The 16,857-nt window shown below is 35.3% G+C and overlaps 1 protein-coding gene across 2 annotated transcripts in view; it reads left to right on the forward strand.

The window, feature by feature from the left end:
• rev3l (REV3 like, DNA directed polymerase zeta catalytic subunit) overlaps nucleotides 1-16,857 on the forward strand; it is a 204,124-nt gene that overhangs the window by 156,730 nt on the left and 30,537 nt on the right. For both annotated transcript variants that reach the window (XM_067417392.1, XM_067417393.1), the window contains exons 23-29: nucleotides 3,414-3,658; nucleotides 3,774-3,882; nucleotides 4,521-4,727; nucleotides 5,219-5,328; nucleotides 5,776-5,890; nucleotides 5,998-6,135; nucleotides 13,936-14,126. In XM_067417392.1, the coding sequence (XP_067273493.1) occupies nucleotides 3,414-3,658; nucleotides 3,774-3,882; nucleotides 4,521-4,727; nucleotides 5,219-5,328; nucleotides 5,776-5,890; nucleotides 5,998-6,135; nucleotides 13,936-14,126 (1,115 nt within the window). The remainder of the gene's footprint in view (nucleotides 1-3,413; nucleotides 3,659-3,773; nucleotides 3,883-4,520; nucleotides 4,728-5,218; nucleotides 5,329-5,775; nucleotides 5,891-5,997; nucleotides 6,136-13,935; nucleotides 14,127-16,857) is intronic.

Raw genomic sequence — 16,857 nt, forward strand, 5'->3', positions numbered from 1 at the left:
ACCACCAACTTCATTACTGTGTCTGAGTTAGAGAAGACACTACAATTAAAAACTGAACGTGTCTGTTCAATATAATGAGTGAGTCACCGCGCGAGTATCACAGCCCTGAGCACTAACTGCAGGAGTGATGAGAGCTGAGGTAATCGCGACTACATTCGCGGCATACATTCACAACGCCAGTTCAGTCTGGCACGCGTTTCAGTTCATGCATTTGCAAGCTTAACTTTCATAGAAATGAATTTGAGAAGTTAAAAGACTTACATTGCTCACCATAGCTCCGTTTAAATTATCCTGTCTGCAAGCTGAGCTCTCCCTGCCAGCTGAGTGTAATCTCCCATCCCCCATGCGCAGATTCAAAACATGCGGAAATGGCTCCCTCTGCTGGCTGTAGTCTTTAGCCTTTGGGCAAGCATTCCTCCTATGATGCAAAAATCGTCATTTTGCATCATAGGAGGAATTTTTCCAGAAATAAAATGCATAAATCTCTCGTCTCAGGGAGGTATGAGGGGGGAAAGCACAATAATTTGAATATTCTCCAGGGTTTCTACTGATACAAAGCCATATGCTAATCGCTGAAGTAACCCTTTAATCGCTTCATTCTGTGACAAATCGTGACATTCTGATAGCATTTAGATTAGCCCACTAAGCTCAGTTCATCCACTATGGTACCAGAGATCAAGTTAGAAGCGACTAAACACCTCCACGTTTTCCCTAGATTGAAGAGGGAAAAATTGAAGAGGGAAATTAGTGTAACTTTATACAGTTACACGAATAGTTGAACGATCAAGTATGGTGACACAAAATAAAACGTAAAGTTTTAAAAAATAAAAAGTATGACGGAATAGCACTTAGACTCGGCACAAAAAAAAGTCACACCTGAAAAATCCTCCCTCACATCTCCCCCTCCCTCTCTCATTTCTGTCAATAGGGGGGAGAGGGAGATGTGAGGGAGGATGTTTCAGCCGGGACTTTTTGCTGCGCAGAAGTGCTATTCCGCCATACATTATAGTTCTAGTTATAGCGTGACCTTATTCTACATCCCTTAATCCTACCCAATACCTAAAGTTAAATGCTAAAAAAAATACTTTACTAACTATTAATAAGTAGTAAATTAGGAGTTTATTGAGGCATAAGTCGTAGTTAATAGTGAATGGGTTGCCCATACTAAAGTTTTAGCATGTTAATAAATATTTACTTTTTTTGTATGTTTTGTAGTTTCAGTAATTCAGTAATTTCAGTAGTTTCAATAATTTACAAGTTATTGGATAATGATAAACTAATAATTTACAAAAATGATTAAGTAATGTGCTAACAATCTACAAATCTGTCATAAGTTGTCTTTAAAAAATAGCATATCATAAAATAATCAAACAGATCCTTAGTAAATGGTTAAGTTACTAGTTAATAAATTATTTATCACTGAAATGTCAGTGTACCATTATCTCAATAAATTGTTAATCATTAACAAATGAAGATCAAACCATTAGTAAATTATGATTTAATTTACAATTAATTCGGTCCAAATTAATTTATGCATATCCCAATGAGTCAGATCAAGACATTTTTAAAAGTAGACATGATTTAAAAATATGTATAGGCATTTTTTATATTTTGGACCAACTAACCCCACTCCTACCCTAAACCTACCCACTTCTAAACAAAATAAAACACGTAACATGCAAATAAATGTGCAGTCACAGGTATTTATTGCAAAAACTGACCAAAAACAGTATAAAAGTATTAGCTCATGTTGCATTCCAAGTTTTCTGAAGGTATACAATATCTTTATGTAAAGAACAGAGTTGATCTTAATGTTTTAATCGTTGAAATGATGATCGCTTTATGAACGCATATTTCTTTTTCAAATGATACACCCGACTCTTTAGCATGACGCAATCCGTCACATGACACACGAGAGCCAATGGCATTTTACAATCAAAGCTGACGTAATTGGATACGAGACACATGATAGCCAATGCTGTCAAAGCTGACATGATGTTTCTTCCGGCAGCAAATTTTGAAATGTGTTGATCATCAGCCGGTGGAGGGACTTCACAAACCAATCAATTGGCCTTCCTTGAATTGGAATATTTGTACTTATTGAATAAATTGTTCCTACAATCCTATCTGCCTGTTATATTTTATCTGCCTGTTTATTATTTTTTATTTTATTTTTTATAATACACAAACAGGTAGGTTTAGGGAAGGGATTGGGTTATGTGACAAATAGGAGTTAAATGCTTACAGAAATTAGATGGGAATAGCAGAATTTAATTTTCACATGTACATTTGTTGTTGCAATCAGAATGCATTTGTAACGGATGAGAAAAATTTACAAATAATGTGTAAAACATTTACAAGTGATAAATAGTCTACACTTTAGAGGATGCAGAAAGCGTTGTGAATGCGTTGTATACATGTACAGATCATTTGTAATGGGTGAGAAAGATCTACAAATGATGTGTAAACATTTACAAGTGATGACTAGTCTACACTTTAGATAAGGGGACACATAAAGCATTTTAAATGCCTTGTATACATGTAAAGATAATTTGTAACAGTTAATATAGATCTACGAATTATGTGTAAGACATTTACAAGTGATGAATAGTCTACACTTTAAATTAGGGAATGCAGAAAGCGTTGTAAATGCCTTGTATACATGTACAGATCATTTGTAACGGGTGATAAAGCTTTGTTAATGATTTATTCATGCATTTACAGCATCATCTATAACAGGTGTGGAACACTTTGTAGTGTGTACTTTAATGTAAATTCTGACCGATGAGGGTATAGACAGCTGTCTTCTCTGACACACATGGAGTCTTTAACATGCACATGTGAGCTTCAGTGGAGGGTAAAATCAGTTCACATTAACACTAAATCCCACACAGAACACAAGTCTGCACCATTGAGTGAAAGGATTTAACTTAACGCACTGCAATCCCCTGACTTTAAGTCATTTTAAAATTTGTATTAATTTGACAACTAGTAATTTATCATTCTTTTAAAAAATAGCTTTAGCATAAATTCATTTTTTGTTGATTGATTAACAATTATTTATTGAGATAATGGTACACTGACATTTCAGTGATTAATACTATATTAACTAGTAACTTATTTGTTAAATAAGTAAATTATTTGTTCATCATTAACTAAATACTTATGTGACTTACAACTGAATGTTATTATAAAGTGTTACCAGTTATTTTCTTGTTTCTTGATTCCCAACTATAATTTATTTCCTGTGTGGCAAGTTATCAATTAAGTTGTATTTAAAAAATGGTATTGCTTTAATTCTTGAAAAAGAGAGATCTACAGATTTATATTATATTACAATTTTTGATTTATTATATCCATAAATACTTTTTGCAGTTTTGTGTTGGTAGTTAACCTCTTTCCTCTTATTGCAGTACCGTGTGGAATCAATGATGTTAAGGATTGCAAAGCCATTAAATTACATCCCAGTGACTCCAAGCACACAGCAGCGCGCCCAGCAAAGAGCCCCGCAGTGCATTCCACTTGTTATGGAGCCAGAATCGCGTTTCTATAGCAACTCTGTCATTGTGTTAGATTTCCAGTCACTGTATCCATCAATCATCATTGCCTACAATTACTGTTTCTCAACTTGCCTCGGCCATGTTGAGAATCTTGGAACGTAAGCTTGCTTTTGGATTTAGAATAAAACTACATTAGACCATTTCTATATATCTGCAGCATCTGTTGTGTGGTTCATAAATGTTTATCTATTCTACTCTCTCTTACTATCTCAGGTGTGATGAGTTTAGGTTTGGTTGTACATCTCTCAGAGTTCCTCCTAACCTCCTCTACAAACTCAGAAATGACATCACCATTTCTCCCAATGGTGTCGCATTTGTTAAGGTAGTTTTGAGATTACACTGCTGTTAACCCCTTTTCATTTAAATACTGAATGATCCCTAAATGGCAACAGGCTCACAAGATAAAATTGAGTATTTGAAATCGAAAACTAGCTTGCTACTTGCTGTATAATTTATACTGTATATGGTTATAATAGTATATGAAACAGGATTTCCAAAATTTGTTACTGGATTGGGTTTTAAGAAATTGTCACTGGTTGATGTATACGAGACTGCAATGCCTCGGATAATGGCTTGTTATAAAACAGTTGCAACTATGATAATGGATACCAGGGTTCAAAGGATAATTAATATATTATCAATAATAATCACAACAGACAAATATGCTTTTAGTTACCAAGCATCATGCATGCATGTGTGTGTGTGTGTGTGTATATATGAATGTATGTATGTATGTATATATATACACACACAAACACATATATATATAAATGTATATATATATATATATATATATATATATATATATATATATATATATATATATATATATATATATATATATATATATATATAATATACACGAGCAAGAACTATCCATTCTATAGTAATATTTATTTGTAATATCTCTTACAATGGCAGTGTCAAAGTTTGTTCTACTCACAGTTTGTGTGTGCTTAGTCATCAGTGCGGAGGGGTGTGCTTCCACGTATGCTGGAAGAGATTTTGAAGACGAGGATCATGGTGAAGCAGTCCATGAAGGCATACAAGAACGACAAAGCTCTATTGCGCCTGCTGGATGCCAGGCAGCTTGGCCTCAAACTTATTGCTAATGTCACATTCGGTTACACTGCTGCCAACTTTTCAGGACGAATGCCCAACGTTGAGGTACATGCTGTAACTTGGCATTTTAAATAAGTGGTTTTCAACTGTTTAAAATTAGTTGCATGCCTAATCTGATCACAGACCAGATAGGAAAAACAATGCTAGATGCAAGGAGTTAATTGCAACTAACCAAATAATGAATTATTATTATAGCAAAATTAATAGTCTAATCAACTTTTCACTCAATATCACCTTTTAAATGGATTTTTGATTTAATTTATTTTGTGCCATACATTTTTGGTTGCTAAAACCATTGAAATTGAGAATCTTAAAGACTCAAATTATAAAGTCTACTGTAAATATTATCATATTGTTTGGCCTATGTAAAATCTGGGTCCTGAAGTAAAGCCACTGATTTAAATGAAAATTAAATTTAGGTTGTATTCAAATTGTGCATGCAACATTACCCCATACCAGAAAGACTGAAACTGAAACTGTTGCTAAAGAAACCAGAGAAAATGTCTCTCATCAAAGAAAATCTTCTCATACTCCAGGTAGGGGACAGCATTGTACACAAGGCCCGAGAGACTTTGGAGAGAGCCATAAAGATGGTCAATGACACAAAGAAATGGGGAGCGCGTGTGGTCTATGGAGATACAGACAGGTAGAGAAAAAAATCTGAATCCATTAGTTAATTTCAATGAACATGTGACCTACATTGTTTGCTGACCAAGTGGGAGTGTTTTTTGTTGTTGTCATTTTGTAATTAGTCTGTTTCCTCCAATTTGACTCATTCAGATTGATTTGCAAGACATTAAAAAATATTTAGTGGTCTTTCAATGCGCTTAACCATTTTATCCAGTAATCGCAGGTCAGAACAGTAGCAAGAATTGCACAAAAACTGTAGATAAAGTAACTTACAAAGGTATAGCTTCCGCAACTTGCAGATAGCTTTTTTCAGGAAGAAGCATCAGTGACAGTTCATGAGTAGCTGAAATGTCTCACAGTTCACTATAGTGGGGTATTCAGCATTCACTATAGGGTGCCAATCTGGACTCTAACCAAGCCAAAACATTGGTATACAGTTTTATACTGTCTCTTTCTCTTTCAGTATGTTTGTGTTGTTGAAAGGAGCAACCAAGGAACAGGCATTTAAGATTGGTAATGAAATTGCAGAGGCTGTCACTGTAACCAACCCTAAACCCATTAAATTGAAATTTGAGAAGGTTTGTGAAGTGCTTTATCAGTGATTTGTCTTAAGAGTATACCATCTTTTAAGCCACACGATTGTTTGCTTTACAGTTTTGTCTGTTTGACTTGTGTGTTGGGGCAGGTGTACCTCCCATGCGTGTTACAAACTAAGAAGCGTTACGTTGGATACATGTATGAGAGTTTGGATCAGAAAAATCCAGTGTTTGATGCCAAAGGCATTGAAACTGTACGACGTGATGGCTGCCCTGCTGTTGCCAAGGTAACTAGCATTCCAGAATTATTTTCTTTTGACCCACTCCCATGATAATGTCACTGATCCACCTGTCAGTCACACTGCAGTTTTAATTTGAACCAGAGTTTGATAAAAAGATGAATAATGAAACAATACATTAAAATATGTCGACCAGGCAGCACAGAGTAGTAACGCAAAATGCATTTTTGCATTCAAAAATATTATACAGAGCACAACTGAATGTGAAGGTGATATCTTTGGAGATATCTTTAAAGGACCACTGAGGGATTTTCTCAAAAAAGTATTGACTTAATCTATTTCAATCATTACTTATGATCTACTAGAAGTGTGTGATGGTGTTTGTGTCTGCAGAGACAATGGGTTTTGATTCTCTAATAATTGTGTATTATTTCGTATTTGTACGCACAGGAGGACTTCTCACAAAAAAATATCTGCCTAATTCACAGCATGTGCATAGGTACATAAATTTGTTCTTCTCATCATTCTGATTTTAAGAATTCACCATATTCTAAATGATTGGCCGCGTGTGTGCACAAGGTTAGTCAGTTGCATAAAACAAGCCCAAACCATCTCCATATAAGGCTTTCTGCACTCGCCCGATCCTCAAGCAATGCCAAGTGTGTTGTTCTCACAATAAACACATTTTATACAGTCCCAGATTACAGACCTTTTATTAGTCAGCTTTACACATGCGTATATCTGCATTATTCAGAGAAACCTTGCACCTGAACATATAGCGCAGCTTTTATTATATAACTGCTGGCATATGATGTAATGTATTTAAGATTAAATTAAATGTTTGTGTAAAATAAAAGTTTGTGTTTACATAATGTGTGTAATGTATGTGTGTGTAAATATGTACACGTGCATGTGTGTATATACTATATATATATATATATATATATATATATATATATATATATATATAAAGATATTCTTGAGATAACTAAACTACATTATACAATTATTATTTTTTTTGTAGACAAAGGTCTCAAATAATGAAACATGTAAGGAAACAGATTTAAAAAAAAAAAAAAATTATATTATTCACTCCATAACTCAAGTGTCTCCGACTCTGTCAGACACGTTAAGAAGCATGCTAATTTAATTTAATCTATCCAAAAACAATGTAAAATCTCCAGTTATGTAATATTGGTTTTCGGTAAAGAATCTAAATCATAAAATACATGATCTGTTTATTTTTGTTTTGTTTTCACACTAATATGAACAACCCAATTCCTAAATTATCCTCCCTCATTTTAATATTAAACATATATCACCAATGTTCTTGGTAATTAATACATATCATGTAGTTCCATTGATGATTTAGCCTTTTTACACATGTAATGATAAAAATTAAACTTTCATATATTTTAGATTCAATGCGCACCAACTGAAATATTTCAGGTCTTTTATTGTTTTAATACTGATGATTTTGGCATACAGCTTATGAAATCCCAAAATAACTATTTAAAAAAGGAGCATATCATGAAAAGGTTCTCTAAACGAGCTATTAACCTAATCATCTGAATCAACTAATTAACTCTAAACACCTGCAAAAGATTCACGAGGATTTTAAAAACTCCCAGCCTGGTTCATTACTCAAAACCGCAATCATGGGTAAGACTGCCGACCTGACTGCTGTCCAGAAGGCCATCATTGACACCCTCAAGCGAGAGGGTAAGACACAGAAAGAAATTTTTGAAAAAAATAGGCTGTTCACAGAGTGCTGTATCAAGGCACCTCATTGGGAAGTCTGTGGCAAGGAAAAAGTGTGGTAAAAAACGCTGCACAACGAGAAGAGGTGACTGGACCCTGAGGAAGATTGTGGAGAAGGACCGATTCCAGACCTTAGGGGACCTGCGGAAACAGTGGACTGAGTCTGGAGTAGAAACATCCAGAGCCACCGTGCACAGGCGTGTGCAGGAAATGGGCTACAGGTGCCGCATTCCCCAGGTCAAGCCACTTTTGGGCTACAGAGAAGCAGCACTGGACTGTTGCTCAGTGGTCCAAAGTACTTTTTTTGGATGAAAGCAAATTTTGCATGTCATTCGGAAATCAATGTGCCAGAGTCTGGGGAGAAGGAAATGCCAAAATGCCTGTCCCGTGTCAAAAGTCCAGTGTCAAGTACCCACAGTTAGTGATGGTCTGGGGTGCCATGTCAGCTGCTGGTGTTGGTCCACTGTGTTTTATCAAGGGCAGGGTCAATGCAGCTAGCTATCAGGAGATTTTGGAGCACTTCATGCTTCCATCTGCTGAAAAGCTTTATGGAGATGATTTGGTTTTTCAGCACGTCCTGGCACCTGCTCACAGTGCCAAAACCACTGGTAAATGGTTTACTGACCATGGTATTACTGTGCTCAATTGGCCTGCCAACTCTCCTGACCTGAACCCCATAGAGAATCTGTGGGATATTGTGAAGAGAAAGTTGAGAGACGCAAGACCCAACACACTGGATGAGTTTAAGGCCGCTATCGAAGCATCCTGGGCCTCCATAACACCTTAGCAGTGCCACAGGCTGATTGCCTCCATGCCGCATTGAAGCAGTCATTTCTGCAAAAGGATTCCCGACTAAGTATTGAGTGCTCAACTGAACATAATTATTTAAAGGTTGACTTTTTTTGTATTAAAAACATTTCTTTTATTGGTCGGATGAAATATGCTAATTTTTTGAGATAGGACTTTTGGGTTTTCATGAGCTGTATGACAAAATCATCAGTATTAAAACAATAAAAGACCTGAAATATTTCAGTTGGTGTGCAATGAATCTAAAATATATGAAAGTTTAATTTTTATCATTACATTATGGAAAATAATGAACTTTATCACAATATGCTATTTTTTTTAAAAGGACCTGTAGACATTTCTTTCAAAATCAACAAAAACCTTCACCTGGCGGTGTAACATACTGATTGAGTTGACAAAGTTTGAGCTGAGACCAAATATACAGTATATGTAAATAGAATCATGAAACCGCATTATAAGAATTCCCCATAAGCAAAATAATTAAACATTAAATCATTTTATACAATATATATTATATAAAAAAAATTAGGGATGCACGATATTATCGGCACAACATCAGAATCGGCCGATAAACACTTAAAATATAAAAATCGGCATTGGCCAAAATGAAAAAAATATGCCGATATGCCTTGCCGATATGATAACGTGTTAATATGCGCCTGCAATAACTCACGTGTGCAAGGAGTTATACAGCGATGAGACCATGTCAGCACTGCTGTCATTCTTGAAGTGAAAACAACCTAATACATTGCATGTACAGTGATTTATATTGACTGTTTTTAAATGCTGCCTTAAATTTGTGAATGCACGTGACCGTCAGCAGCAGATTTGCCTGGTATTCACAACAACTAGACCAAAACGAACCCAAAACAAGCCCAATTGCGTCTCCCCACTCTCTAGCGTGTGCGGCAGCCTCCACAGCAGCAGAAGCTCCTCCAGGTCCTAGTGCCGGCCCCCCAGACCGCTATATATTTATACATGTAGTGGGGGCGCTGTTGTTACAGTTATACAATGAAAAGTAGAATACACAAATAAATTAAAGTTACTTCTTGTTCTGAATAATCAAATCAGTAATGATGTCATAAATCACAAGCAAGACACTTGTAAATTAAATACTTTTATATACCGTGTATTAATCTGTAATAAAATTTTAGGAAATGGATGATGAAAAATAATCCAAGGAGCTCTACAATAGGCGTGCACAAATGTGTAAAAAATTATTTTATTTTATTTATTATTGGTTAAATTTATTATTGTTATTTTCAGGGCTTTTAATATACTCTTATCATACAAAGAACTTTATTAACATTTATTTATCTTCAACAAGAATCCTTTTAGTAAGGAGACCCCAGAAATCTGAAACCAGAATGAAAAAAAAAAAGTTTTTGCTCAAAATGGTGTTGTTTCCAAACAAAGGTAACAAATAAACATATATCGGTATCGGCATTGGCCAAATGGAGCTGAAAAATATCGGCATATCGGATATCGGCAAAAATCTAATATCGTGCATCCCTAAAAAAAATATATTTTAAATCACATTATATAGACTTTTTGAGAGTATTTGTCAACCATCAGACAACCTGATGGAGTTGACAAAATAAAATAAAAAAATTCCACCTTAACCACTTTTTGTACTGTGGAGAAAAAAAAATTGCTTCCTTTGTAGCTTACTTATTAAATTTAAATTGTAATTAATTAATTTACAGAAACTATTACACCACAATGATGGAGTTGACATTTTAAAGCTGTGACGCAGAGCTTTCAATATTGTTTGTTTAAAATATTAAAAAATCTATAACTTCTGTGTTGTTTGGTATCTTAAAGATCATTAATGTAATGGTGTATTTGTTTGATTTGTTGCTTTTTTAAACACTTTGGCAGTTTTACATTGTGGCCTCATGTTAAAACATGTAAATACAGGTAAAATTACATGTTTCCAAGTATAGAGTGTGCTTTTAAAATTATTCGGCCCCCTTGAACTTTGCGACCTTTTGCCACATTTCAGGCTTCAAACATAATTATATGAAACTGTAATTTTTTGTGAAGAATCAACAACAAGTGGGACACAGTCATGAAGTGGAACGACATTTATTGGATATTTCAAACTTTTTTAACAAATCAAAATAATTCGGCCCCCTTAAGTTAATACTTGGTAGCGCCACTTTTTGCTGCGATTACAGCTGTAAGTCGCTTGGGGTATGTCTCTATCAGTTTTGCACATTGAGAGACTGACATTTTTGCCCATTCCTCCTTGCAGAACACCTCGAGCTCAGTGAGGTTGGATGGAGAGCGTTTGTGAACAGCAGTTTTCAGTTCTTTCCACAGATCCTCGATTGGATTCAGGTCTGGACTTTGACTTGGCCATTCTAACACCTGGATATGTTTATTTTTGAACCATTCCATTGTAGATTTTGCTTTGTTTTGGATCATTGTCTTGTTGGAAGACAAATCCGTCCCAGTCTCAGGCTTTTTGCAGATTCCATCAGGTTTTCTTCCAGAATGGTCCTGTATTTGGCTCCATCCATCTTCCCATCAATTTTAACCATCTTCCCTGTCCCCGCTGAAGAAAACCAGTCCCAAACCATGATTCTACCACCACCATGTTTGACAGTGGGGATGGTGTGTTCAGGATGATGAGCTGTGTTGCTTTTACGCCAAACATAACGTTTTGCATTGTTGCCAAAAAGTTCAATTTTGGTTTCATCTGACCAGAGAACCTTCTTCCACATGTTTGGTGTGTCTCCCAGGTGGCTTGTGGCAAACTTTAAATGACACTTTTTTTCTTCTTGCCACCCTTCCATAAAGGCCAGATTTGTGCAGTATACGACTGATTGTTGTCCTTTGGACAGAGTCTCCCACCTTAGCTGTAGATCTCTGCAGTTCATCCAGAGTGATCATGGGCCTCTTGGCTGAATCTCTGATCAGTCTTCTCCTTGTATGAGCTGAATGTTTAGAGGGACAGCCAGGTCTTGGTAGATTTGCAGTGGTCTGATACTCCTTCCATTTCAATATTAACGCTTGTACAGTGCTCCTTGGGATGTTTAAAGCTTGGGAAATCTTTTTGTATCCAAATCCGTCTTTAAACTTCTCCACAACAGTATCTCAGACCTGCCTGGTGTGTTCCTTGTTCTTCATGATGCTCTCTGCACTTTAAACGGACCTCTGAGACTATCACAGTGCAGGTGCATTTATATGGAGACTTGATTACACACAGGTGGATTCTATTTATCATCATTAGTCATTTAGGTCTACATTGGATAATTCAGAGATCCTCACTGAACTTCTGGGGAGAGTTTGCTGCACTGAAAGTAAAGGGGCCGAATAATTTTTCAGTTTTTCATTTGTTAAAAAAGTTTGAAATATCCACAATTTCATGATTGTGTCCCACTTGTTGTTGATCCTTCACAAAAAAATACAGTTTCATATCATTATGTTTGAAGCCTGAAATGTGGCAAAAGGTCGCAAAGTTCAAGGGGGCCGAATACTTTCGCAAGGCACTGTATATTATTTATTTATTTATTTAATTATTTATTTATTGCAAACACAATTTTTGTATTCAATTAATCGCAATTTAATCAATTGCCCAGCACTATATGTATATATGGAGTATGTAATACAATTACTGCAACATAATTCAATATAACTATTATAGTTGTGTTAGGATGAAATTACTTTCCCAACATGATTATAAGGCTGCACAGTTCAGTTGTTTTTTCATATGTTTCAGTTGTTACTATATTTTTATGTCAAAAATCAAGATTTGTTCTTAAAATCGTTTCTACACACATTTCACAAACATATTTGTATGTAGATTTGTCCTAAAACTTTTTGTTTGTTTGTTTTTAGATTTATTTTTTTTGAGAATTTAATGTATGTTTTATTCCTTAATGTTTTGCAGTTCTCTTTGTTTGTCTATAAAACTTAACTCAAATAATGAGTGAACACTTGCACTTACGGGGGAAGTGCGGGTGCAGAAGGGAATAACAAATTTACTCTTTGGGATTCTCACATTATATAAATAATAAATTATTCATTTATTTCAATATTTATTTTTCAATGTATTTATTTATATATTTAAAAAGCAATGAGGAAAAGCAGATTTTTTTGGCTGCTGCAATGTGAGGTTTGAAGCATAGCCTATGGCACTGAGACAGATTCTTACAGAACAAAACAGAAAAAGGAAAAAAGTGAAAACAGCGAGACATTAACAAATGAAAAATGCAAGTTATTTATGTTACCTGTTCGTGGTCAGTCAATAGACGCATGTGGTGTCCAGGTTAGTAAATAAAGACTAAATGACAGCATCTGATATATTTGTATAGTGATTTATTTCATTTATCTATCAAACTATTATTATTGTATAAACAAGACTTAATAGGTGAAGATGGCAGAAGAAGACTGTACGTTCGCGAGATGGACATATGCGCATTACTTAGATTTTGTCAGAGATAAGAAAAAGAACGTAGGCTAATAGTCAAATGCAAATACATTCAAACGCAACCTTTGTCTAAAATGGAAAGAACTATTATAAAAATTATAGCACCAGAAATACATCTCTTGCACTTTGTGCATGACATTTTTGTTTTGTGAACCTCTTGAATTTAAAGAGAATAAAATAATGACAACAATAAGAAAAGAACAAATGCGCATTTTGTCATAACATTAGAGTTTACACAGTTCTGAACAGACCTGTTCCCAGATATTGCCAAATAATCACTTTACCTTTACCATATTTATAATAGAATTGGATCGTTTGAGATTCTGTCTGTCATGTTTTCTTGCATTGTCTTGAGCCTTCACTTTGCTCTAGGCTATTGTTAGCCTGGATAGCCCACAATCATATCGCCTTCTACTGGATGTAAAATGCTCTGTAGTAGTCTACATTTTGTAATTTTAGAGTTTTATCATTTGTCTTTTTTTTGTATGAAAATAACTCCAAAGTAATACAGGAGTAATGTAACGCATTACAATTCTGAGACAGTAATATTGTAATGTAAAGAATTACTTTTAAGTAATATATAATGTATTAGAGTTTGGAAGTAACTTGCACAACACTGATCATATTATTATTATTGTTTACGTGCACTTAAGATGGACTAAAGCAATAATAAATTATATTTGATTACGTATCGTGATACTTGTAGCTTCACTACACAAACCCCATATAGCTAGATTTTAAAAGCACATGTAAATCTACGTACTGCCTAGTTGCTTCAAAGGCATTGACTGTGGGATTGTCAAATGTCAGTTGATGGGGTTAATTAAGTTCTGTTTTGTCAGATTCTGGAGCGATCTTTGAAGCTGCTTTTTGAGTCACGTGACATCAGCCAGGTGAAGCAGTACGTGCAGCAGCAGTGTGTGAAGGTGCTTGAGGCCAAAGCCAGCATGCAGGACCTTATCTTTGCCAAAGAGTACCGCGGCACCGGATCATACCGACCAGGGGCCTGTGTCCCTGCTCTGGAGCTTTCCAGGTGAGTAAGTGTATATTGTGTTTGAAAAGGTGGGTACATAGGTCAATACCAAATACAAATCTCTGAGAACTCATTTTTTAGATGTTTAACTCAGGGCTCGATAATGCCCGATAGCCTGGGGCCAGAAGCAATAGTATCCAGTTTCAGAACCACAGCTACACAAAACCGGAAGTGAGCGCCGCAACCCATAAAAATTATTTTCTATTTCTATTTAAGTGTTTTTTTTCTTCTTTTTTTTCTTTTTTTTTGCTGCATTTGTCAAAAGATACTGTTTGTCTTAATATTAAATAATTATGAATTAATATAAGTCATTCATTTGATTGTTTAGGGATGAAAAGACTTCTTTTCAAGTCTTCTGCAGAAATTACGCACTGAAATCAATGCATTGAAATCAAAATCTTTTTTTTTTTAATCAAAAAAAGTTTTTTAGCTTTTAGTATGACAATGTCAGCTTTAAAATTATGAATAAGCTACTGTGTTCCAATACAATGACAAAATTCGCATTTAGGAGATATGAGCATTCAAAACTTAGTCTCTCACTTCCGTTAAAACAAATTACAGATTTTGATGACATCATCGCAGATCTTCCCATCAAATCTTCTGTCCAATCAAAGGCTCTCTAGAATCTAAAGCCTGCCCCCTACGCTGCTGAAGTTGTGACAGAAATTGGTCAGTTTTTAACATTTACGCCCGTTTCACACATACTCCGTCTACAGTGCGTGTGCGGTGCGTATTGCGTTGCGTGTGCGTTGCAGGATCCGTAAGCCCTGTAGTGTTTTCACATATGCTGCGTTTGCAGTCCGCAACTGATCCGCTGTTGCACACCACAAACACAGCATTTATTCATTATTTTTATTTAAAATCCAAAAGTTTTTACTGAACATGCCTCGGCAGAATTGCAATTCTCTTTGTTTACTCTTTAATAGAAGTCAGGTTACGTAGCCTAGGCTACTACATTTAAACAACATTTTATTAAATTCATTTATTCATATTTATATACTTTAGATTTAGCTCACACAAGTGGCAAAACATTTAAACACAGGTTATAGCCTTAAATCACAAACATTTTAAATTAGAAACTTACAATAGTCTATTCAAAAACAGCCGAGACTCGTCTTATCTTTCGTTTTTACACCCTTTTAAAAGAAATCCTGCAGGTCAAAAATAACTTCCAAGAAAGTACGAGTGCTCTCCATTATGGCACTTTTTTTTAAACCTAAATGCCAGGTGGGTGTCGTTTTGTTGCTTAAGAAAAAAAGCCATATGTTGACTAAAATAGACTCGGTACGAAAACGATCCGTGCACTGCTGCAGACGCAACGCACCTGGAACGGACTGACGGACAGCATCCGCGTGCAGTGTGAAAGCTGTAATCCGTTAACATGGGTACGGAAAAAAATACGCAACGCACAAGCACTGCAGACGGAGTATGTGTGAAACGGGCGTTACTGTTTTTTACATGGTAAACAGCTCATAGCACACTATATATGAGATAGGAAACGATTCAGTGCAAATATGCTTTCAGTTGAGGCAAATGAAGTCTGTTTTCACGTTAGTTTCACGTACCCCAGCAGCGCACACACATAGTCTAGACCAGAGCCGTTGACTGGAGACACGAGAGCACAGCGTGGATCATATGCGCGAGTCAGCGCAGACAACAAACACATCGGACCCATTTGAACTCTGCACAGAATGCTGCATTTCAAGGAGATATGGAGGAGATTATAATGATAACTGGTAGAGGAAACTGGCTTTACCAAACAGAAAGGTTCCAGTCAAACTGACACGGTGTCTTAACAACGCTACTGGCTGTTTCAAAAAAGGGGAGGAGCTGCTAACAGCTGGAGCCTTTTCAGGGGAAATCACGTCAACACATTGAATAATGTGGTGCGTTTCAAGGCACTTCAATGGGCCTTTAAAACGTTTTTTTTTATTTGTTGTTTGCATGTTTTTTTTATTTTTTATTATGAGCTGTTTTAAACCTATTATTTTTTAAATATTTTATAAATGTCCATTTTGTTTTCATTCAGATAAACATGTTTCATTTGTTCAAGGCCTTGTATTAAATGGTTATTTTTATTTGACATTTGAAAATTTGAAATGTTACATTCTCTGGTAACAACATGAACATGAAGGAAATAATATGATTGAATATATATTTAAATGGGAAACACTTTACAACATGTTACACATTTTTCATAAAAAGTTGTTTAGTTTAAGTAACAGTAAACTACAGTGTTTGTGTACATTAACATTAAATTTCCTCATACTTTTTGAAGGAAATAATAATAACATAGGCTTTTGTTGTTTAATGCAGTAGTTTTGAAAAAGGACAATTACTTTTTTCGCAGCTAGGTGGCACCCGCCGATGGTAAACTTCATTTAAGAGGAATAACTCAGCGCTTGTTAAAGGGTTAGTTCACCCAAAAATGAAATTTATTTCATTAACTCTTTCCCCGCCAGCGTTTAAAAAAACCGCCATCGCCAGGGTTTTTCACAATTTTCACCAAAATTTAATAGCCCATAGAATAATTTGTTTACTGAATATCTGAGCATGCAATATATCAAAATAAAGAGCTGACCCTCTTCTTTTAAACAAAAAAAAACCTGTTTTATTCTAGCTTCGTGCATTCCTTTTTTATCAACACTTGAATATGGGTAGGTTTCATAAAAAAAGCAACATTTTGAACAAAAAGCTGAGAAAATCAATTTTTTGTGAAAGACTATGATCA

Source organism: Pseudorasbora parva, chromosome 15, assembly GCF_024679245.1.
Source record: "Pseudorasbora parva isolate DD20220531a chromosome 15, ASM2467924v1, whole genome shotgun sequence".
Taxonomy (NCBI): domain Eukaryota; kingdom Metazoa; phylum Chordata; class Actinopteri; order Cypriniformes; family Gobionidae; genus Pseudorasbora; species Pseudorasbora parva.